The sequence below is a fragment of the Trichoderma breve genome, chromosome 6, assembly GCF_028502605.1.
Source record: "Trichoderma breve strain T069 chromosome 6, whole genome shotgun sequence".
NCBI lineage: Eukaryota > Fungi > Ascomycota > Sordariomycetes > Hypocreales > Hypocreaceae > Trichoderma > Trichoderma breve.
In genome coordinates, this window is record NC_079237.1 from 336520 (window position 1) to 360250 (window position 23731).

Below are 23731 nucleotides of genomic sequence, written 5' to 3' on the forward strand. Positions count from 1 at the left end.
CAACGATTAGGATTTCTCATTTACAATGTGAAGTATTACAATTGAGAACTATGTACTCGGATATATAATTTATCACACTCCTTTCCTCTTTTTTGGCACAATGCCTTAGATGTAATATCTTACTAACATCCTTTGCCAAGATGTTTGGCAAGGAACGGGAGTATATATCCCACCATCTGATCTAGGTTGCTGATCAATGTAAAATGTCCAGCATCGAGCAGATGAATCTCAGCCTTGGGCAAGTCGCGCTTGAAAGCGTTGGCTCCAGGTGGAATAAAACTAAATATACGTATTAGTCAGTTTGCATCGACTGAGACCGGAAAACTCGGTTGTCTTCTCTTACATCGTATCTTTCTCGCCCCACACAGCAAGTAGTGGCACCTGAGACTTGCGAAAGTATTCTTGGAACTCTGGATACTGCTTGACATTGTTTCGGTAGTCATAGAACAGGTCGAGTTGATAATCATCGTTGCCTGGCCTGTTTGCCATGAGAGTCCAGTCAAGCCACCATGATTCAGGCTCCAGAGCGGCAACGTCCGTAGTTCCACCGGTGTATTGCCCCTCTGTAGTGTTAAATGAGAGAACTCCTTCCAAAGCCTCACGGTCACTAGGTTATGCGTGTTGTGTTAGTAATCATTGTATTCCGCCCACATACAACCCGTGAATACATGGGAGTTTCTTACGTCTTGCTTCCCGATGCCCAGTATTTTTTCACGGGATCCCAAAATGGCCCTAGACCCTCATCGTACGCGTTGCCGTTTTGCGAAATTATAGCCGTTACGCTTTTGGGGTTTCGTACAGCAAGCTTCAAGCCAACAGGGGCACCGTAGTCAAATATATAAAGGGCATACTTCGAAATATGGAGAGCTTCCAAGAATTTTTCGGTAACAGTAGCAAGGTTATCGAATGTATGAGGAAATTTGGAAGGAACTGTTGTGAATCCAAATCCCGGATAGTCCAAGGCAATTACATGATAGCTCACTGCGAGGATCGGGATCAGGTGGCGAAACATGAATGAAGACGTGGGAAACCCATGAAGCAGTAGGATTGTGGGAGCATCGGCTAGACCAGCTTCTCGGTAGAAGACATTATAATCTCCAACCGCAAGATGTTTGACGGCCGGTATAATAGCCGAGGTGATGTTTGCCATTTTCAGATTTAACTTGGAAACAATTCAGATGGTTACCAAAGAGATGTTGAAGAAAGCTACAGAGCATAACATGATTGGGTTGACAATGAGACATATATTTATACTTTTCAAGTTTAACTTTTGGGCTTGCAATGAGGTAAACGTTGTCTCCAAAGTTGTCAACTAAGCTCCTGGTCCCAACAACGCATAATAGGCGGCTGTAAGACATCCGCCGCCCAGTTAGTATTATTATGGTGCTGACATGCATACCATTAGATCTGCTAGTCGGCAGCCTTGTCCCTTTCTGTCTCTCAAGAACGGTCCAATTACGGTGGTCGTTCATTGAATTTGTCTATTCAAATGACGACATGTCTTTAATCTCCGTTGATGAACATGCTGAGTAAGTTTTTATAGAGCGCTGACCTAAAGCATGGTCCGATTTCGTGGGTTTGTACCTGCAGCAAGCTCAAAGGAGGTTTGCCGCGCTACTCGAAAATAGCTTCTGCCAGAACTAGTCGTGCGCTCGTTTCCTAGGTATTTTCTCCAAAGTCATGCCATAGTGTTTAAGCAAATTGAGTGCCACGGTTCCGTTTTAGGAATCATGCTGGAATCAGTGGTGTTGATGGTGCGGCAAGTGATTTTAATTGGCGGCAGAGTTGTGCCAGTGGCAAAAGAGTGGCCAAGTTTGGACACAGTTAAGTTGCCATACGTTATGTGGGCAACAGTTTGCGAGTATAGACCCATTGATGTATAAAATGAACGATCTCTCTATCAGCCGCATTCAAATGCCGTCTTTCAGGCTCATGGTAATCAATAATGAATCGCATCATCAACGAGTGCTTTTTAATACAGATTTAATAAAACAGAACCATTGGGAATGCCGACAATGCCGCTGTGCCGCACTTCACACACTACGAGCTGACTAGTCTCAGCCGTATCACAACATCGCTTGGTTTTTCTCACTGCAGGTATGAAGTATATAAAGAATTGGATTCAGAATTGTACTCGAATAGAGGCAAATAAGAAGGCTACTCCAGTTTATAGAGAGTGCGCACTCTGTTCCGTCGTTGCAAGTTGTTTGTAGTACGATCATGACGATGATAAAATTGCTTAGCAAGGATCAGGGGCATGCCGTGTACAGCCACTTTTGCTTCATACATAAACAACGCGGTCCAAGCATGGGAATTGCTCCTCCATAGAAGGGAATGCCGTATTTAGACTTAGTCCGTCGCTACTCACACAGTTTTGAGTCAACGTCCCCTATCAGCGTCCTACTTTCTCGAGAGCTCTCGTTCAAAGTTCATGCACGAAGAATAGAAATCCCATGGAAAGTCCATCGCTACCAGCGGCAGAATGGAGTATCCGTTCTTCTACCTACAACAAACTTCCACCAAAGCCGGGCGTAATTTAGAACCTATCAAAAGGGGGATCATGCGTGAATTTTAGTATCTCACCCAGAGGCTCGGCAATGCGACCAGCGTATTTCGCCATACGCGACGAAGGGCAGCTCAGTGTAACTGAAATTTTGTGAATGGAAAATAACAACGCGTTTTCAATGATATTCTTTGGAATCTTTCATGCCCGTTGCTGTTGCTTTTGATGTGTATCGCGACGATTCGCGCCCAAGTTTCTTGCGAGTCATTCCTCGCCACTGTGCGTGATTGCAGCAACGGTAAGAATCAGGTTACATGCTATCGAATACATTGATGATCTCGTAGGAGTGAATCTATCAGAATGGGCTTCTTTTGCTATTTCAACAGCCTAATGGAAGACGATGGATGTTCTTCCGGTCTAGTAGACACAATCTGCGAGCCTATCAAATCTTGTGAAGATGCCTCGATAATGACGGGCTGGATTTTACTTTCTTCTACCACGAGTGTATTGGCATTTCCCATTGGCTCCTGAAAGATGAACACGGGTCATTGCGAGGGGCAGAGGAAAAATTTATCAATAGCTAGGATATCTCCCTGGCGCCAACTACGAGTAGTGGCAAACCATCTCTCGGATTCTCTACCCCTCTCCTCGCCGATGAGAAAGGAAAGGAGACTGAATATGTGATAACAACAATCATACAGCATCGTATACGGTAAACACACATGCTGTTTAGTCTTTGTGACACTTTATTGACGTTCTTCGTCGCCATATATGGCCAACACGCGCGTCCGGGTACAATGGATATTCAAACGGCTTGGAACAGTGACTGCGCTAATTTATCCAGTACAGACAATATGATACCACGAACATGTACTCGTAGCCCCTAAATCTCTAGAAGAGCAAACCCACAAGCTTAACACACCCCTCTCCCTTTGGCGAATGACGTGTAGCATTCATGAGGACGCCACACAGCTCACAACACGGCAGTTGACGCGTAATTTACGTGGAATTTTGTGAAAAAATGCGAACATTCCCGGCCGCTCTACCTTAGTATCTAAGCCATCGGCAAAAGGAATCCCTCGAGAAGCATCGGGAGAAGTGGTTCCTCCAGGAGCATCGTAGAAGTGGGTTCTTCGAGTAACATTGGCAGAAGTGGGTTCCTCGAGGAGCATCGGTAAGAGTCTAGAGAGATGTACAGCACCATGCCCCTGTGAAGATGTATTATGCTACGCTTATACAGACGTTTTATGAAAATTCGTCGCGCCCAGACCTTTACTACCATTTCAACACGGTCTAGCTCGGTTCAGTAAGCAGAAAGTAATATACCAAGTGGTAATAGTACTTGTAAGACATCATTTTCCCATTTTCAATCGTGCTACATTCTATTGAAGCCAAGTCTGAGATGAAATTTCACAACTCGTCGTGCGTCAGGGTATGAGTTCCGTTGTATCTTGTATTTACCACAGATTGAGTGAGAGCTAATGTAACACTCGTAGAGTTTGATATGCAGCACGCCCCCACAAAACCTTTGAAGTCATTGACGATGACGTTGATCCGTGCCCCGGCAGTATGTTTCTTTAATTCTTTCATGTTACCCAGATCTGAAGAGGCTTTCGTGACTGGACGATTAATATGCACTATCATTACGCCTATGGTCGGCTAACTTTTTGGGCAAAGGCTGCAAGTGAGTGGTTGGCTGTAGGGCGCAAATAGTTACTAGTCATGACAAATCTCACGCCGCCTTCCCAATGAGAATAGTTATGAAAACACAGGTGTGTCGTAAAACCGGGGAGATAAATCTTAGCCGACGCGAGGCGTTGCTCAGGCGGGTGGCGTTGGATCGGGCGTTGAATCAGGATACAGAAGGGCTCACATGCTAGGTCAGGAAGCAACGCCGCGAGTGAGCTTTGGTGTGAGACTTTGACCAAAGAGGTTAAGTATCAACGTTGGCCAACCCCAGCCTGTCTGCAAAGAATTTGGCTGCCTTGCAATCCTTGACCGTCAGACTCCCTGTGGTACGAGGGCCAACTGGGCGCCATCCCAAATCCGACGCTAAGCAGTACCTTGTTGGGATGATTGAAACACATGTGATTTGCTAGCTCAGGTGTTTGTAGGATATAAACTGGGTGTCGGTTCGCTAACCCTAAGAAATCGCTGCTATTCTTCTTCATGCTAGCATTAGCGTTACATGGCGTTACTGTGAGAACAGCCGGGATGATAATACCGCTGAGCCTCTTCCTTTCCAGGATGTGCACCAAAACCGTTCAAGTGTGTTGCCGGAGATCGACGAAGAGCGAGAGCCGCCGCCCTGTTGAGTGAGGTCCGCCCCTAATTCCGCTACTCAAATCCGAACACGTGGAATGCACTCATCTTTCTCAAATTGTCGTGCCCATCCGAATACAATCGGATGTAACACTCTATGATTCAATCATGAATCTTCTCTCATGGACATTTTCAATTGCTTTTACCTGGCTGTTGACTGCTTATTTCTATAAGGACGGAGAAAGTGGACAAGGCGGTTGTGGTGATGAAGCTCCACATCAGAACTTTTATTTCAACAACAAACGACGATTTCTCTGTTCTGCCATTCTTCGTATTACCTCGTCGCACCATATGTACTAATTATGGAAATAAAAATCCCCACCAACGGCTAGACTGCCTTCATCGGGGATCTTGAAAGGGTTTTCCGTAACTGGATTCTCTGTATCCGCAAACTTATCCGTCAGATGCAGCCAATCGACTGGACCATCAGCTAGTTGATCCAGCCAGTTCATATCCTGATTTTGCCCCTGTACCGTGTTCCGACACATCCTCAGATACTGGACTGGAGTCACTCCAACAAACTTCTTAAAGACTCTATGAAAGTACCATTTCGAAACGTTGGCCTGCTTCGCCATCTGGCTCAGGCTTAACTGGCTAGGACCAGTGTTACTGACTGCTGCTCTCTCCCACTCCTGTAGTAGTTCCCGAATCTTCTGAACGGCGGGATCTTCTGGCATACAGCCATCGAGTTCCGGTTTACAGCGTTTGCAGGGGCGAAAACCTGCTAATTGTGCTTGTTGTCCCGTTACGAAGAATAGCACATTGCAGCGGCGAGGGTGTCTGGATTTGCAGACCGGTCGACAGTAGACTTTGGTGCTGCGCACAGCAGTAACAAACATTCCATCAGCACGAATATTACGCTCTTGGACAGCCTGCCAGCGGGAATCATCGTCTTCGAAGCTGGCTGAAGTCGTAGGCTGGAGAGAGTCTGGCGAGTAGAAGATGTTTTCCATGACCCTAACGAGTCAATCCAAAATTATTGGAGGGCAAGGCAAGAAAAAGTAGAATTAATTGGCAATCAACAGCCTTTGGGATTAGCTGCAAGTATGTAGAACAACTACTGACAGATGGAGACCGGTGGGAGGCAGCTACTTAGTTATATGCCGACCCCTTCTTTGACCAAGTTAGTAGCAGCCCTGCAGGAGATCCAAATACGGCAACATAGCCCAAAACCGGGTCAGCGGCTAAGAGAGCGACAGCTTACGGGCGGCACGCGAGCGGCGAGGAAGTTTAATTTACATCCAATGGTAATTTGTCCACAATTTTGACAGCCTCCCACGCGAGCCCTACTAAACTACCATGTAATGTAGTTACTAATAAGCCTATCCGTCCCGGATCTCGATTGTCAAAGATAGGAAAGCTAGTGTAGTAGGTCCTCACCTTTCCTGCCTTTCCTGCCTGTCCTGCCTGTCCTGCCTGTCCTGCCTGTCCTGCCTGTCCTGCCTCTATTACTTTTCTAACAACAATCTCTGCTATGGTTACTGCATTTATTACTGCCTTCATGGCTTCTGCTATGTCCGTTGCTATATAGTTCAGTTGGCGTAAACCGTCGTGATCAGTAAGGAAGGTCGCAATGAAAGACCCAGTCTTGTTCTCTGCCTGGGGTAAGAATTGTCAATTAAGTTTCTTATGCCCTTCAAGTCGTGGGTTCTGATTCAAACAGCGGAGAGAAGACACCCCCTTGGTAAGTCTTGTCTTTACAAAGATGTATGCAGACACTACCGTACCGACGTGAATTGTGGAGTGATGCCCGATTTTACACGACACATCAAGACGAACCGGTATTAACTTTCTAGGTGAATTGATTCTCTGTGACATGGCTTAGTTGCATCGCATATTGGGACTAAAGCTCATACACGAAATCAAGGGGTAGTTGCCGTAACTTCGGCATCAGGAGTGCCAAGAGGCCAGTCAGTTTTCTCGAAACACCCCCCTTATCTTGAGGGCTAAAATTAGAAGATTCCTTAGCAAAAGCCAATGATGATCCCCCAATATACTTCATGGCTGTCGATACGTGCCAGTTTATTTTTATCGTAGGCAGTTTCTGTAACAAGCCTACGGTCATAAGCAATATTCCATCCTCTGGTTTAGTGTCGGCATCAGCTTTTCTCTGCCTCTTCCACAGCATCATTAGATTCATGACTATATGATCAGCTGTCACTATGCAGCTGTATTAAGGTTTTGTCCATTGTTCAGAATAGTCAATAATAAAAACAAAGACATATTATATTAGATCTAATCAGGTGGTCGCGGACGCGGACGCTTCACTACTGTCGATGTCTGTGACCTTGTCTACTTTGAAGTGTTTTAATGGCAACCTCAAGCCTCTTGAAGCTTACCAAGGCTGAAGGACTATTGTCAGGGATAAGTTGGGCTCGGTAGACGAAACCGGCGACTTAAGCCTTACCGGAAAATCGACGGCATATGGAGGCACAGGGCACGGCGTTTCCTGGGAACGGACTTTTGCAGGATATCTACATCTGTTCTTCATGCAACACTACTTCAATGGTGCTGATACGATACGTGGACGCACTCTAACTCTTCAAACACGGCCTGGTTGTCAGCTTCGTCATTGCTGACCAGGAAGTCGCAACATGGCATGGCATCCGCAGACAGGGTGCTTTTCCTTCAACCACTGGTTTGTTTAGCCTATGTATCGGATAAGATCAAAAGACGACTCATAGATGCTTTAAATAGTCATGAAAGTTGTATCTCCGTCAGGAGACCAGCTGATATCTCAGCCGCTCTGATGCGCAGCTAAGCGCATAGCCCCGCCTCTGCAGAGCCGCTTCAATCTCCATCTCTGTTTCTCCGCATTCAGTTTAATGAACTCGCAAGTCGTTTCACTGGCGTTTGTGAGTCATTGATGGGCAGGAATAGCGCTGAGTGGCGAAGGGGAAGGCATTACAAGCACTGAAGATCTTGATGAGTACAAAGACGCCAGAGAGTGGCGTGACTGAACCATTACAAAGAGAAGGAGAATAAACCACAACCACCTTGGAGAATATGGTGAACTAAGCTAAGATTATCTGTTTCAGAATAAAACCTATCGTGGAGACAGGAAAACAGTGATACGCGATTCGGACGAAGCGATTCGGACGAAACTACCTATGTATTCGGACGAAACTATCAGACGGAAAAATTAATTCCGAAAATAACAGTCAGCTAGTAACAAGACGGAACAAAGGAGCTAAAGTATCTCTAGAGTGGTTATCTAAACGGCTGCCTAGTTATACGAGGCGGAACGTGCTGAACGACGATAATTTTGGCTGCGGAGTTCGGCCAACAACAGCACAGGACAGCACAGGGGGGTTCGTCGTCTTCGACGTATATTTCGATCTAATAGCTAGAAGTGATGATGGCAGATGAGGGGCGAGGATAGATAGAAATCATCTTTAAACTATCTGAATACCAATACTATTAGATATTAGAACTAAGTAGAAAATATTCTGTTCGTACGCTATCTTCTTCCATCCCTACAAAAGGATTCAACTATCCAGCTTCTATTTCTAGAACGCGATACTCCATTCGTTCCTTATGCTAGGGTATCAAGGCAACAGATATCGCCAAATTCGTCAAAGCTTTGTCCCATCTATTCTTTTCCGCCTCCGGAAATACATATCGTCGAACCCACCTCGCGAGTTCCGCCATGGCATTCATTCGTATTACCGGTCATATCTCGCAAGTCAGCTAAGCCAAACACGATTCCCCACCGGCGTCTTAACCGGGAAGACGGACATGCAGAAATTCTCCGGATGGCTAGTCACGTCTAGCTCGGCAGCGTGTTCCTATGGAACACTGATCGCCAGTAGGGGTGTCAGAGTCAGAAAATGGCGAGAAAACTCAGCCTTAAGAGAGGCTGACTTTCAAGGCTGATCCTTTATAGTTGAGTCCTCATATCCAGCAGTGACTGCCCTTAGTGGGCCGCTGCAACTTATCATGGTGTTTTGCATGATGATTGGTGAAAACAAACAGATGATATTTGCTACAGCCGGCAAAACCCTCGTGTGCATCGAGAAAATTTCGGGATGTGTAATGCAATACAGAAGAGCTATGCGAAGAGCTCCATAACACTTCAGTCACATTTTTACCCGCTCCATGATGCTGATGTGGTAAGCACGATTGAGCTCTGATCATCAATTGATGCGAGAGTTACTGTTTAAGCTTGTTTTTTTCTTTCTCGATCTAGTAATTCAGTCGCTATTGCGTTGTCAGCAATCACATGCATTAATTTGTCTTGGGGGCTGCTGCTTCTTGGCAAAATCTTTTATTCCAACTCACAAAATAATGTTGCTGTGCAAAGTATTCCTTTGCAGTGGAATCTCTTTCCTCCAGACAGATGTTTTCATCGTGTTGAACGGACACAGCCGCCCAGACAAAAAATCACCAATGATCAGATTCATGCAGCATACCACGGCACTACGATAGATTCCAGAGCAACGGTCCGGCCATTTCATCGCCAATTGAGGCCAAAGAAGCAAAGCAGAAGCGCAATATTCAAGTCAAAATACGTCAGGGCATTCGTCATAAACAATTACATTAGATCAGGCAGGCCGCATTATATACATATGCTTTTGTAATTCCGCTTTACGGCTCGCAGACATCAATCGTAAACCCAAATCCTCCTGCTCAAATAAATTTGACATGACCAAAGAACTTTGTAATATGGAAGCTTGCCTGGTCTGGCGGCGACCATCCACCAAGAGTCTGGTTAGGGTAAATCTCGGGGCTAACGACAGTTCGGAAGAAGTTCATCCTCCAAGATGTGCCCTTGGCCTTGCCGACGTCGACGTTGAAGATGCCCAGAGGAACGGTGACAGTGCTCTTCCAAGTCTTTGCGGGCTTGTTGAGGACCGTCTTCGCGCTGAAGCCGTCCGTAGCGGGATCCGAAACGAAAAAGTGGTCGAAAGGTGCGCCGACCGCGCGATTCTTTGAGGGATTGTAAACAAACGCCTGGTATGTGACGTTGTTGGGGTTGACCTCGAGCTCGACGTATGTCTGAGGGTCTTCGGTGCCCTTGTAAAGGAAGGCCTCCATGACTTCGTACTCCCAGATGTCGTCGTTTGTGCCCTGCGAGGCGTTGAAGAAGTAATTGACTTCGTCGTAGGCAATGAATGAGAGCTCGAGGCTCTTGTCCGTGTAGCACAGGTTGACCTGCGTGAGCGGGAAGGGCGTCAGGTCGGGCACTGACTTGCTGTAGCTAATTGTGCCGACGCGAGGACATGAGGGCACATTGACACTGGGAAGCTTCGAGTAGGTAGCTGAGGCCGTCGCGAGGAGGCCAGCAGCAGCGCCGAGAGTGAGAAGGTGATGATGCATCTTGGAGGTTTTTCTTGCCCTGTTGTTCTTGCTCTTGGATTCCTTCTTGTCCTATTCCTCTAGTGCGGAGCTCTCCCTCTTTCTGCGAGTTTGAGGAGCTTCGTACTTATATCTCGATCTCGTCCGCGTCACACGAAAGCTTGTGGCAGACCAAAAGCTCGCCATGTGCAGGCTTCAGGTTCAGCTGTGCTACTCATATGTAAATGGCGGAGTGGATGTGACGTTACAAGATAGCCTTTAACCCGGCTAGGCATCTCAAAAGGACCAACTGTAATCGTTCTCGGCCATTGCTGTGAGCTAAGTTCAGCCACTTGCATTTTCCAGCCGCTGCATCGCGTGCGAAAGGAATTAATCCTAACCTTGCTGCCGCGTCGGAGTGGTTACCTTTTGTCGAATCAATCCTTGGGCATGTGCGATGTATCCAATCGGATGCGGACGCTGCTATGCAGGACAAGGGACTGAGGAGGATGAGGCCCCCATACCGTACGAGTATGCTGCGGGGATCCGAGCCGTCACTATTCTGTGTGCGAATCAGGGACTATTTTGTACTCACTATCCCGTGCATATTACAGTACGAGTAATCCTTCGGGGCTCATCCTGCGTAGGAATGCCGGGGATAGGCAATTAATAGGGTACAGCTTGTAGACTAAATATGTAGGGAGGACAGAGTAAATACGGAGCATGTCCTATTACACGTGCTATTACCCCAACAATTGGAGAAATAATGCGGAGTGCAAAGGGTGTAGTAGCGCGATTGCGACTCCGTATCGACCAGGGCATCTGCAATTATTGGCCGAAGAGATGTGATGTGAGGTAACATTGACGATAGGATAGTGGCCTGAGCCCAATGGCTTCTAGTGTCAAATACGCCAATCGCTGTTACATTGCATTCAATCACTAGAAAACACGCACGGCAAGGGACGGGAAGTCATTTTGGAGAGGCAATATCCACTTTGTGGGCGCCGTGTTCTAGGCGTATTCAGCTCATTCGAATCACATGAAGGGCGTTGAATCAATGTCCTCGGTCAATTGACACTTTGTAACACTTTGCATAGTGAATTGGCTCAGCAATCTATAGAATTTCTAACAAAAAAAAAAAGCTCTCGGCATCCATTCTAGAACCAATGGACCCTGTCTATAGACGGCCTTTTCGTCCATCTTCTGCGATCTTCAAGACAGGCTTCAGGTTGGTGGCTCGCTCCCAGACGCTAGGCAAGCCCTGCTCCTTGCTCTTCTTCTCCTCTCGCACAAACCACTCTTCAACAGACTTGATACGATTGGGATGAATCTCATCCAGCAGAGCAAAATCACGCTTGATGACACCGCGGTTTCCAGTGCGCGTGTACTTCCACATGTTCCAGAACCCGGTAAAGTTGTCTCGCACGTTCATTGTGCTCGGGTCTGAGAGGTCGGCGTTATAGCCAGCAGCAGTCTGCCCAGAGCCAAAGGGTCCTGATGTCCAGTACGTATCCAAGTCGACGTCAACATACTTTGCAGGCTTGCCGGTGACCTTTGTGAAAGCCTTTGCCATTTCGTGGTAATCCACAAGCTCAATGGCGACTTCAAGATCCAGACCGTTGGAGCGATACTGGTGATCAAACAGCCAGCGAACGTAGTACTCGCAGTCGTCGAGATCAACATGAGCCACGGCGCCTTCTCCAAGAGGCACCTTCCAGGTAACCACTCCGTCTTCGACCACGGGAGACATTGGCGTGCGCATGCCGAGCGCCATTTGGATGTAAGGGCCGGTGGTGAAGATTGCGGCACCCATCCGCTTAGCAATCTCGGGGTCCTTGTTTTGCTGGAGGATCCATTCGGCGATGCGGCCCTTTCCATCATCTGTCTCACAGGTTAACGTCTCATTCGTTATCACGCAAATCAGCAGACAAATTATTTCACTGACAATGGCCGGTTCTGAACTTGGGATCGAATCCGCTCTTCTTGTACACGTAATCCAGGTTGCCATACACGAAAAACTTGATGCCTTCTTCCAACGCAAGTTCGTATGACCGGATAGCCCAGAACATCTCAGTCTTCTCGCCGCTGTTGAACCCGTCAATGTTCACAAAGGCGTACTGGGCACCCCGAAATCCCTTGCGGAGATCGGCCTCGCTCGCAAAGCTACCCTCTTGAGCTTCAACGTTTCCCAGAGAGAGGAGTAGCTTCGATCTGGCCGAGGTTGCGTCTCTGGTCAGGAATCGCACCGAATAGGCACCATCCTTGACGAGACCGCGGATGACGGGAATGCCCTGGGCTCCTGTTCCGCCAACGACAAACACGAGGGGTGCCATCTTGGAGTGAGGTCGAGTTGTGATGAGTGTTTAGTGTTTGGGGATGAGATGCACTGCGGGTTTAGTTTCACAGCTGATCGTGTTTCTGGCTTCTTCATCTATTCAGGTGCCGGAGAGCAGGATATTTATATCGGCCATTGCTTCCTCATTATCTCTTCCATGACCTTCGTTCTTTGATGCCGAGGCGCCAACTGATATCATATTACTGATCATCGTGTCACGCTGTCAGAACGCGCCCTTGAACGCTCTCTTTCTTAGTATAAAGCGATGGCTTTCCGTGGCTTTGAGTCTATCTCCAGCCGGTGGGATGGCTGTTCAACCGGCATTCCGTAGCGATTCACAAGGAACGGGATCCGAGAAGACGGTGCGACTAGGCCCAATTTGGTGTCCATCGCCTCGTTTTCTAGTACGACAGAGACATCTGAGGCGGAGATCAGTAATCAGTAATTCGGAGGTATTCGATTACTGATCGCGCAGGGTCACCAATTGCCGTTTTCTTGCGCGGCAAGATCTGCCCTCCCTATTTGTAACAACAGAAGCTTTATCTCCCGGGACTTATCAAGTAATTACTCCGAATATCCGTTCCAAAGCATCTCATTCACAAAAGTATAAATAAATGGTAGAAATCGCCACGACCTTTCGAGCTTTGTCAACCGATGGCAAAGATTTTAAATACACTGCATTCATAATCCATAGACGGCGATGACGACGGGTGAATCACCAACTTCGCGATGCGGCGTCAAGCAGATGAGAATAAGACAGATTGCGAAAGAGATCCGTGCCAGTAAGATCTTAATCTTCTCAGATCTGGCGGATAGAGGTAGATCTAGTAGACGGTCGAGTATAATAGATGCACATAGTTGATGTAGCTACAGCGAAAGGTTAAACCTTCTTTACTACCTGGAGGACATCGCTGTTCCACTTGAGAATATGCACTACTGGGGGATTTATCCAAGCAACCAAGACTTGGGGGTGTGGATAAGCCGTTCCAGTCTGCCGGTGACACTCTAAGCGTGTGGGAGGGTCTTTGCGTTAAAATAACAAGGTTATAAGTCGTGGTCAGCATGGATGACCTTCATCACACCACTCACATGAATAGCACATGCTTGTAGATACGAAGGAGGAATCCGATTGGCACAGTAGTTGCTACTATGACGAGAGAAAATAGGCGTGATAATCATTCATGAGACCGTACTCTATCCTACAGCTCCTCCATCGTCTCGTCTTCTTCATTCGGTTGCCGACTAGAGCTTCCCTTTTCCTCCTCCCACTCCTTCAACCAGGCCTGGACAAACTCAATCTCCGCCTTGTGTGCTTCTGTAACTTGAGGTGGCGGCAGACCTGGGACGTGCGTATCCTCAGACAGGCCAAACTCATCCCAGTGGTGCACGCCCCAGTCAATCAGCATAAACGGCTCACTGGTAGTTGACTTTCGGTCGGGAAGGCCGGTCGCGTGTGGTGTAGCAGATCGCCATGGGTCCTGCAATCCATCTATAATCGCCAGGCGAGGGTAGCTGAAGTTGAAGCCTCCTAGCTTGTTGATGGACTCTACATCCGGAGAAGAGGTGATGTTGAAGAGTATTTCGCAGTGCGACGAAGCCGATTTGAGGGTAACGGCTCGAGAAATCATAGGAAGCTGGTCTTTCGGGGTGCCTGAACCAGTCACAAAATATCCCCATCTGGGAAGATTTCAAGTTAGCAATACGAAAAGGGCGTAAAGATATGACGATACTTACTGTGTGCAAACTTGGTAGCTCCAGCTGCGCAGCCATCCAGCTTCAAGGCTAGAATCAGTAGAAATATACTTTGAAGAGAAACATTCCACGACGGATTTGCCTTTGCAGCTCGAAGATTTGAGATTACGTTTAACGAAATCTCTGACATAACCGATGTAGTTGAGCATGCGGACAGAAAGGACCTCGGCTTGGGATTCAAAGCCTGCTTGGGCGACGAGATTTTGCACTGTTGGGATGAGGTGAGTCGTGCTGGCAAACAGCTGAGCGTTTGAGGTGATGACTGCGCAGTAAATTCCGAGGGAAGACACGTCCTCTTCTGGGTCCCAGTTCGTCGACTGCAGCCCACTGAGACCGCGGGAGATGGTAGAAGCAAAGTCATCGTCGTCGAGATCCCCTAGGCCAAACAGGTCTTTGAAGCTACGCACATTGGTCCTGTCGTCACTGAAGAGAACGGAATCAACGACATGGGTGAGCTTTTGCGTCGTGGGTCCGCAGTCTCCTGGTGCATATTGTCGCGCCGCTTCATAATATTGCCATAGATCCTCAACCGCGGCTGTCACACCAGATGATGAGATGGCGCCCCAATAGACATCAGGATAGAGTTTGCGCGTAAAGGCAGCAAAGGCGCCGGCATAAGAGCCTCCGTATATGATCCACGGAGCTGCAGAAGCTGTCAGATCCAGGTGTTCTAGACCGGGGAACTCAATATGCTGGGCAAAATAGGCAGTATCGGCTAGAGCCTGCTCCGTTGTGAGAAAGCGCAAGTTCTCATTCGTCAAGTCGGGAACGGGGAAGCTGGTGCCGTAGTATCGATGTTCCATAACAAGACCGACGCCTCCCGTTGCCTTTGTCAGAATAGGCACAATGCCATGCTGGAGATACGGCAGTCGCCCATCGCTGTCAAATTCGCCGGAGTGAAGGACGATGACGGGACCTCCAGGCTTGTAGTTGGACGTGTCGAGCCAGTATCGTAGCGGAAATGAATCACTCGAATGCGGCTCGTATCTCGATTCGTTGTGGAAATGGTCGATCGGGACCGACAAGTTGTAGGCCTTGATGTTGGGGTATTTGTCCTCGAGCTGCTTGACCGAGACGCGCTCCTCATGATCGTGGAGATTTTTGGAGTGCCATGCGAGATTGATGGGCACCAGAGCAGCGGCCTGGCCTGCTGCTATGACGCCGACGGCGCCATATTTGGCGAAGCAATTGAGCAACACCATTTTCGGCCGTTATCGCCAAGCTAGAAGCTCCAGCTATGGCAGTAAGACGATGGTTAAGGATACTGTAGAGAATGATTGGCGGTTAGTTGGAGATGCCAAAGCACATGGTCAATGGGGAGCACGTGAGGGAGGATATGTATGGGCAGTGGTGCTACCAACCATATGTACCTTGAGAGGTTGTTATGTCACCGGAGATTCGCAGCTCCGGGCTGGACCTTTTGTATCCGGCATCTTGGCGTTGAGCTGCGATAGCGCGATGGCGGGGAAGGTGATCGAGCTCCATTAGTCTGATGGAGTCTGGTAGCATCACTATGGGGTGTCAATGAATATGAACCCCGGATCGGTGCGTGAATCCTGGCGCGCCTGGAAATCACCCTACCCGGCACCAAGCAAGAAAAAAACAAATAGCGAGCAGCAGCGCTGCGAACGCAATAGAAAGATTGCCATTGAGATGACTCGACGCGAATTCCTTTCAGGCTTTCGATTGCCAACGGCAACAGATGGTTTATCCTCCCTTGGGGTGAAGTGTTGAATATAGCTTCGGCGGATGTTGATGCCAGACGAGTATGAACAGCATGTGATGGTAAATGTCTACTACCAGTAATACAGTAATCGTGAGGTTCTCTGAGCTTAATAAGTGTTAAAATGCGACTCGGATGAAACCAAACTTTACTGCCACAAACATTGACGATGTACACTGCGGCGCAAACTTGAAGATTAGCCATGATTGTGCAGAATAATAGCATCCGGTCATTCTCAGGTCGGCGGGGAGATCCACGGAAACAGACGGTACAAAATTGATAAGCTTGACAACTGCTATCTAGCGGGGTATCTATGTCTGATATGCAATGATGAGACACTTTGCCCACCAATCGAGTAATGTGAATCATCTACTTATCCCTGCGGACAAAAAAATGTAAAGAAATGCACTCTTCAACAATGTGACGACGAAGCATGTTTTGAATGTTGGATGCGGCCGTCATGTGGAGTGAATGACTGATTAGGTGTGATTGTTACTTAGTCCGAATTATCCTACACAATGTCATCATCGGATCATCAGGCAGAGTGGCTGAGTGGTCTAAAGCGTTAGACTTGAATTAACACGATTCTCGCTATCTAATACCTTCGGGTGCGCAGGTTCGAACCCTGCCTCTGTCGTTGCTTTTTGCAATTTTCTCAATCTGATTTTTGTCTGTTTACAATTCTTTTTGTCCCTCTTCTTCATTTTTGTTCCTTCTGTCTCCATGAGTGAGGCAGGCATCGATTCACAAGTTACGCGTCTATATTATTGGAATATGTCGGCGCCTGCAAACGTCGTCACTTCATCGGGTGCTCTCAGGTGTATAATGCCCAAACTGCGATTACATTCTGCGTGAGCAGTGCATACGACCGCCTCCAGACTAACGGATAACATCGTTTCGATGGCAAATGCATTATGCATTCATATGACGACAGCATCGTCGGTTCCCTTTCTGGTCCTTCTTGGGGAACGCCTATTCAGCACCCCAATTATCCTATCCAGCATCCTGCAAAGCATGTAGTACCGAATAGTAGACGATTATAGGTACAGTACACGAAAACTGTAGCTATAGTAGTAGAAAATAGTAATGGCAGTAGATGCTTTAAGAATTGGGCATCTACTACCTAATACTTACTTTACCTACCTAGTAGGTAAATGCCCGCAGTAGTAGATTAACGGCTTTCTTTCACATCGTGTTTCGATGCTCAAACTCCAAGTAGTCGCAAGGGCGCTTAATAGCCACTCCCTTCTTTTGTTGCCCTAGGCCGGATCCTGTTGAATTCCGCCATGCGCAGCGTCAAGAAACTAGCCAATGATCAGGCATCAACGCTCGGTTCCCAACATGGCACGAGATCCAGTGCTTCCTACCAGGGAACAACAACTGGTGAGATATTTCTCGTCATTTATCACTTCCAAATACCTCCATATCCTCATTTATCACACTATTTCCCTGGCTCCCACTCCAGAGAGAGACTCACAATTGATACAGGAACGGCGCTAATAAGCACAAGCTGCTAGAGACAGCTACGTCTGCAGCAACACTGGCCCTAGAAAAGGGCAACCGAAGGCCAACACAACTTCTCGCGAAAATGAAACGACAAGCTCCAAATTTGAGCCGCCCACAAGAGCCAAGCCAGTATTGAATACTAAATCCTCACCGCTGCATTCATCTCGGGCAGCTTCTACAAAGACACAAGACTTGACATCTTCTACGTCTGCTGTTGCTTCTAAGCTTGTTCAACCACATAACGAAGCTCCCACAACCCCAGCCCTCACAATCATCGTCTTCGGCAGTGATGTATGCGGCAAGCTAGGTCTGAGTCTGAAGAAGAAAGCGACTTTCATTGGGCGGGTAAATTTTTTTCTCGATCCCCATGGAAAGGGCAAGACCCAGGTCATCCAGATTGCCTGTGGTGGCATGCATGTCGTTGTTTCAAAGGCAGATAACATGTTCATAACACGGGAAGTTGACAACGACAAACGCACTCTGAAGAGACACCAAGTGGGATAGTGGACGAGACATAGGATCGGATGATGACGATTACGATGATCTGAACTCTCACGACTACCCCCGCAGCAGCTTGCGATGATCATGTCCCGCCCAACACCCAATTTACGCGAGTCGCTGCAGGTGATGATTGCAGCTTTGTGCTTACCTACCAACACTGGCTTGGTGTACGGAAGGGGTTGTTTTCATGTGGGTTCTTGCCCCAACCACGCAGCTCTATTTAGTTGCATGTACTAATTCATGGCCCAGAATTCTCAAGGAGATATGCGACTTTGCTTCGACCACACTGGAACACTCGTCAGATCTTAAGACAGGCCAATACTCGTCCCTGGTTTGAAAGGCATCACCCATATTATATACGGAGCGAATCGCGTTCTCGCCCTTGACAAGTCGAGCACAAGATGTGATCTGGGGTCGCCTTGATGGAGGACAGCTCGGATCCAATTCTCAGCACAGCAACTTCGAGACGAGTTGCTGGTTCGTCAAGACGACAATGGCCGATTGCACATCTGTCTTCGACCTACTGCAGTTCTGAACCTCGGTCGGATCAACCACATCGCTTGTGGAGCAGACCGCACAATTTTCATGGATGAGAAAGGACACGGAGATGCCACCCGGTTTGGCTCATCTGGGCAGCTCGGGCTCGGTGAAGATCAACCTGTTCCTCAAAGACCACACGGAAAGACGATGGATGAGCGCAACTTGGTATGGACAGATGCCGGAAGGCAGTTTTCTGTTGTCGCGCACTTGTTCGTTGACGAGTCGCTTACGGTGTTGCTGCTGTGTTGTGGATCTTCTTGTCCAACAGTTTCTCTCTTCTTCTCTGTGTGTGTTTTATACCAGTTTGACCCACTGGGCAGGTATGTCTCTCATAAATTGCCAACGTCAAGCTGTTTTAGCGGCTAACGGAAAAATGGAGTTTTTCTAGATCATCTCCATCGATGGAGAGAGGCTCTCGGTTACGGTCGATCGAATCCACCGCGGGATGAATACGACCTGCTTGATTACTGGAGATTACCATCACGTTTGCAAGATTGAGCGATGTCATTGGTGGCCCGCAACGCCGGTGGCCAAGCCTCTGGCGTACAGATTACTCGTGTTAGATGCTTACGGGCTTCTAAACGGCATTGACAAGGCGCGTGCTTAATTTCTGTCTGTGCGCACTGGGCTCCGTCTTGTGTTATTAGCCGGCTCCTGGCAGTTGATGAATCGCGGCATTCTGGACTGCTTTCGGAACACTAATATCGGCTCTAAGCGGATTCAACGTCGCACTATCGAATTCTTTGCACGAACTGACAGGGTCTCGCCACGTGATGGAGCCGAGCAGGGGAAATTAGCCCAAGACGTCAGAGATGACATTTCCCATTGTCATTTAAAACAAAAGGAGCTCCCTGTCAAACGGAGGCAAGCTGAGGCGTTGCTGGGTTGAGATTCCATCCCAAGCCTTATTTGAGCGGCGATAGGCTGGGCTTCGACGATACGGTCGGCGGGGGCTGATGCTAAGAGGATAGAAACAGCAAGAAACTGATTACTGGAGACGGATTTGGGGCGCGTTGATCGCGAAGCACTTTGGCGGAGGAGTTCAATGGGGAATCAATCCCAGTACAGCCTTGACGGACGAGGAGGAGATAACGAGGGGCAGCGTAGCCGTTCAACCACCGCCACGAGAAGCGAAATCGATTCCGAATATTACCGTGACAGCAGAGGCAGAGGCAGAGGCTACTCCAACCGAACAGGCCGGGACCGCACTTCCGTATTCCAGCCATCCGGACCTACCTTTCTCAGAGATTCCTCGAGAAGTCCTCCTCCACCTCAAACCAGAGATACCAACCTCGACGCATCGAGCACCACCAACATACTCCAGAAGGCGGGAGAGTTTTACGATTTTCGGTACGATCATGTTGCTCCGCCAGCTCCCATCCCAACCGCCACGATTTGCGGACTAAGACCCCGGATATTTTGGCTTGTACTGGGAGCTGTTGTGCTGCTTGTGGCGGTTGCAGTAGGGGTTGGTGTTGGCGTTGGACTTGGAGCGCAGAAACACAAGTCAAGTACGCAACCAAGGTACGTTGAAGCTGGCTGTTTTTCTCAAGTTCACATCATTGGATGTTTGTACTAACAACAATCTCTCTACGACAGCCCTGCAACGACGTCTACCGGGTTATCACACTCTTCGACTTCGATTCCGACCGCGACCTCGACTTCAAAGACGCCCTCTGCAACCAAGTCTCCCTCGTCTGATGTACTCTCCTGCCCAACTAGCAACGGCACTCAATTTAATGTCCCCGACTCCCAAAAGACATTTTTACTCATCTGCGGGATAGATTACAGCGGTGCGGATGAGGCCGAAGACTTGACAAGCGTATATACCGTTGGCATGGAAGATTGCATCACGAGCTGCGCCAACTATCCTGGTTGCACGGGATGTGGCTGGGGTATCCTTCCAGGCGACGGCAGTTTGCATCGCTGTTGGCTGAAAGGATCTCTGAAGAAGACACACAAGGAGAAGACAGGTTGGTACTTTGCGACTTTGGAAGGGACATGATGAATAAAGTTCTTTTTATTTGCGATTTTAGCCTGCCATACAATAGAGGAATAATGTTTAATGCTCTTCATGGGAGTGGATTCGTCGTGGCTATGCTGTTTCGCGTCTGTTATACCGTTTCCTCCCAATAGCCAATGGCTGTATGTAAGTATGTCAGGAGTAAATGCCTAACGAGAGGGTGGGATACTTGTTAACCACTTGCATTATATGGATCTGGATCTTGGATAGGCAACACAGGTCTCATTACCTACTCATCTCACATGGATCAAACGACCGACGGCCTCTTATCAAATTCCAATCTTCCATACAAGCTGCCATTTACCGCATCAACTATCAACTTGCTTTTAGTTTGGTCACATCACTAAAATTTGCTTCGATACTGCTGGATCATCATCTCACGGAACTTATCAATCGTTCTTATTATATAACTGAACCCTAAATCTGCAAACGAGCTCTATATCAGAGCTCTATAAGAATGAAATCTTCAACCACGTCCCCTGTTTTAAACCTCTTATCAGGTCTATTCTCGACATCATCTTCCGGAATCTTCCAAATAATGTCCCTCGTACAATAGTCGACACTAATGACATTTCCCGGCACGTAAAGCAAACTATCACTGGCTCTTTCCACCATCAGTCGTAGATTTCAAAGGGGCCGGCAATGGAAAGAGTGGGTTGGGGTTTGGTGAATCCCCAGTCACGAATTCAATCACATCCCAGTGTTCCACAATACAAGTGCCTTGAAATCTCCAAAAGTCGACAAACGCTGCGGTAGTGCCATTTGCCAAAACTCCCATCTCAACACTGATGCCAATGTCATTCTGCAAAAACGTGTTCCAGACGTTGAAAGCGGTATCATGGAACCAAGGAACAACAAGAGCAAGGACCTCAGCTTTGCTGGCACCGTGGTATGAATCGTGGTCCACATATTCAGGATCAGCAAGCAGGTGAATGCCGTATGCTTTGGTGATGTTGCGTTCTGTGAACATGATTTCAACGAACTCGGCGAAAATCTTTTGCTGCGTCGCAAAGGTAGCAGCTACAGGGGGGCAATATGAAATGGTAGAAGGTGCTGGCTGATTCCCCGTGGGAGCAGCGTGAGTGTTTGTAAAGAGGAGAGAAAGAGCTCCAAGGATGTACTTTGCAGACATGATGAGAATCGTGTGAAATGATGAGAGTGGTTTGTGTTCTGAAGATGAATGTAAGTTGAATGGTTGATATCTCTTCCAAAGTCTCACATCATGATGGCTTATATAGAAAATGAGGCCATCTCTTCTCGTCTCTACTCCTTACGTCTCGATGTTCTCCTGAATGATTGATTCCACATCTACCGCCGTGATGCCTTAGAGAGACACTCATTTACCATGATTCTTCGGCGGCATCTATCGTCTCAAAGCTTCAACTCTCGCGCGGCTCTGGATACCGAGTATTCAGATCGTAATCTCCACACCCTTTTGCAGATCCATGATCAGAGATTCGGCGCGCGCTTGATAACGTGGGAGCCTAGAAAGATGCCATAATCACTGATTTTGTGGATCTTTCTAGAAGTTCCGCTTAATAAGGACGCGCTGGTGAGGGTCTTGATGGTCTCCAAGCTCTGGCCCTGGTATGTGGATGCCAGTCTATCGAATGAAGCAAGACATATTACAAAGTGGAACACACTTGTTACTGGAAATGGAAATACACTGATGCTTCAGACAGGATCGATTACAATTTTGTGCACTCATACTCACTGGGTAAGGTTCGGTCTTGGTTTAGCTGCTGGTGACTTGTATGCTAAGGGTTCTTATGTGGTATGTATGCTGAGGCATTGACTATTTAATAATATCGCTGGATACATGTCTGGCATATGTTTGACAATAACCTGACCATATCTTCATTGAAGCCAAAATATACCCTCAGTCGCACTGGGACCGCTGAGGTGATGAAGCCGAACAGCTAGTAGGATTGCAAAAAGTCGAGCACGTGGCGGGCAAACAGGTTCGCATATTGGTAAAGATGGCCATGGCCGCTGTCTGGATAAAGGATCAACTGCGCATTTGGCAATCTTTGCTGAAGAGTAAAGCTGTTGGGAGTGGGGATCATGAAGTCGTTCTAAGCAAATCATCAGTGTTAGCGCGCGGGTGGGCCATATATTATGCCGGGTTTAAGCTTGAGGGATCCTTACATTTCCGTTGGTGATGAGAACTGGCGTCTTCAGTCCAGGGAGTCTATCATACGACCCGTTGTGACCTCTCGTCTCATTCACAAGAAGCCACGATGAGGCCAGATTCGTTTGGGCTTCTACTCCCTTTCCGCCGTCCGTGAAGTTGAAACTAAGCCAGTTGGATCGTTGTTCGCCGCTCGTTGACACATTTCTCTCGTAAATTCGGTCGAACCACGAGTTCAGGGCTGCTCCGCCGCGTAGGTCGTGAGGGAAGAACAAAGTTGCAAAGTCGTCCCGCGTTAGATCGCGACCACCGGCCAAAGTGTTGACCTGGTCTTGATGAGATGGAGAATTGATGACGGTATCAGGGCCGCCACTCGGGCCTGTTCCGGCAATAACAAGCTTCCTCACGGTGATATCCTCAGGGGCATTCAGAGCAACCATGGGAGCAATGTAGCCGCCGATGCTGAAGCCGAGGAGATCAACTTCTTTCTCACCAAGGAGGCTCAAAAATTGCAAAACATCATCCGCGGAATCTGCAACCGTCGAGGCCACCCTTCCAGTGCTGAAACCGACGCCCGAATAGTCCATCAGAATCACAGGGCGATGTTCCGCAAGCCCGTTGACCACCAACGGATCCCAAAAGTCCATTGTGCCTCGATAATGAATCAGCATTAGAAGTGGGATACCCCAAGTGGCTCCTAGCCGTCGGAATGCGAATCTATCGCCATTGGGCCGCTTGAGAAATTGCGTTTTCGCTGTCTGATGAGTCGACATGTCTTCTTATTTCCGGGGTTTTCTCCTGTGATAGAAGTGATGATGCTGACGCTGGAGATGAGATTGATGGTTGTGATGATGAGGAGATCGTGATACATCAATAGCGCCGATATTTATATTCCAAGACTACCATAACGAAGATGTTCTCGCATGCCAACGGCTCTGAGGCATTCTCGGATGGCTTTGCCTCTGCTTCGGGTTGTTCCGTGCTTCATCATCATTGCTCGTGGTCATGATGTAGGATTGCAGCCGTTTGGGGATACAACATGATGAGATTATTAAATGGTCCTGGACAATAATATAGGAGTGAGGAATCAAAAGTGATGCCGCTGATATTTATCATGA

At 47.9% G+C, this 23731-nt stretch overlaps 8 protein-coding genes across 8 annotated transcripts; 1 reads left to right on the forward strand and 7 right to left on the reverse strand.

Annotated features, from left to right (window-relative positions):
* Nucleotides 1–122: 122 nt before the first annotated feature.
* Nucleotides 123–1150, reverse strand: T069G_09014 (alpha/beta hydrolase fold domain-containing protein; the record flags this gene model as incomplete). Its single annotated transcript, XM_056176224.1, has 3 exons — nt 123–279; nt 344–607; nt 684–1150. 3 exons carry the CDS (start codon nt 1148–1150, stop codon nt 123–125), a joined length of 888 nt encoding a protein of 295 aa, XP_056024702.1.
* Nucleotides 1151–5121: 3971 nt separating this feature from the next.
* Nucleotides 5122–5778, reverse strand: T069G_09015 (metal binding domain of ada domain-containing protein; the record flags this gene model as incomplete). The annotated part of the gene is made up of 1 exon (XM_056176225.1): nt 5122–5778. One exon carries the CDS (start codon nt 5776–5778, stop codon nt 5122–5124), a length of 657 nt encoding a protein of 218 aa, XP_056024703.1.
* A 3676-nt stretch (nt 5779–9454) lies between these two features.
* On the reverse strand, nt 9455–10144 carry T069G_09016 (carbohydrate-binding family 9 domain-containing protein; the record flags this gene model as incomplete). Its single annotated transcript, XM_056176226.1, has 1 exon — nt 9455–10144. The coding sequence occupies one exon, from the start codon at nt 10142–10144 to the stop codon at nt 9455–9457; it is 690 nt and encodes a 229-aa protein (XP_056024704.1).
* Nucleotides 10145–11279: 1135 nt separating this feature from the next.
* Nucleotides 11280–12435, reverse strand: T069G_09017 (nmrA-like family domain-containing protein; the record flags this gene model as incomplete). The annotated part of the gene is made up of 2 exons (XM_056176227.1): nt 11280–11983; nt 12048–12435. 2 exons carry the CDS (start codon nt 12433–12435, stop codon nt 11280–11282), a joined length of 1092 nt encoding a protein of 363 aa, XP_056024705.1.
* A 1201-nt stretch (nt 12436–13636) lies between these two features.
* T069G_09018 (serine carboxypeptidase s28 domain-containing protein) lies at nt 13637–15391 on the reverse strand (the record flags this gene model as incomplete). The annotated part of the gene is made up of 2 exons (XM_056176228.1): nt 13637–14114; nt 14172–15391. The coding sequence occupies 2 exons, from the start codon at nt 15389–15391 to the stop codon at nt 13637–13639; spliced, it is 1698 nt and encodes a 565-aa protein (XP_056024706.1).
* Nucleotides 15392–19504: 4113 nt separating this feature from the next.
* T069G_09019 (uncharacterized protein) lies at nt 19505–20464 on the forward strand (the record flags this gene model as incomplete). Its single annotated transcript, XM_056176229.1, has 2 exons — nt 19505–19983; nt 20059–20464. 2 exons carry the CDS (start codon nt 19505–19507, stop codon nt 20462–20464), a joined length of 885 nt encoding a protein of 294 aa, XP_056024707.1.
* Nucleotides 20465–21077: 613 nt separating this feature from the next.
* Nucleotides 21078–21614, reverse strand: T069G_09020 (uncharacterized protein; the record flags this gene model as incomplete). Its single annotated transcript, XM_056176230.1, has 1 exon — nt 21078–21614. One exon carries the CDS (start codon nt 21612–21614, stop codon nt 21078–21080), a length of 537 nt encoding a protein of 178 aa, XP_056024708.1.
* Nucleotides 21615–22401: 787 nt separating this feature from the next.
* T069G_09021 (alpha/beta hydrolase fold domain-containing protein) lies at nt 22402–23260 on the reverse strand (the record flags this gene model as incomplete). Its single annotated transcript, XM_056176231.1, has 2 exons — nt 22402–22557; nt 22631–23260. The coding sequence occupies 2 exons, from the start codon at nt 23258–23260 to the stop codon at nt 22402–22404; spliced, it is 786 nt and encodes a 261-aa protein (XP_056024709.1).
* Between the last annotated feature and the right edge of the window lie 471 nt (nt 23261–23731).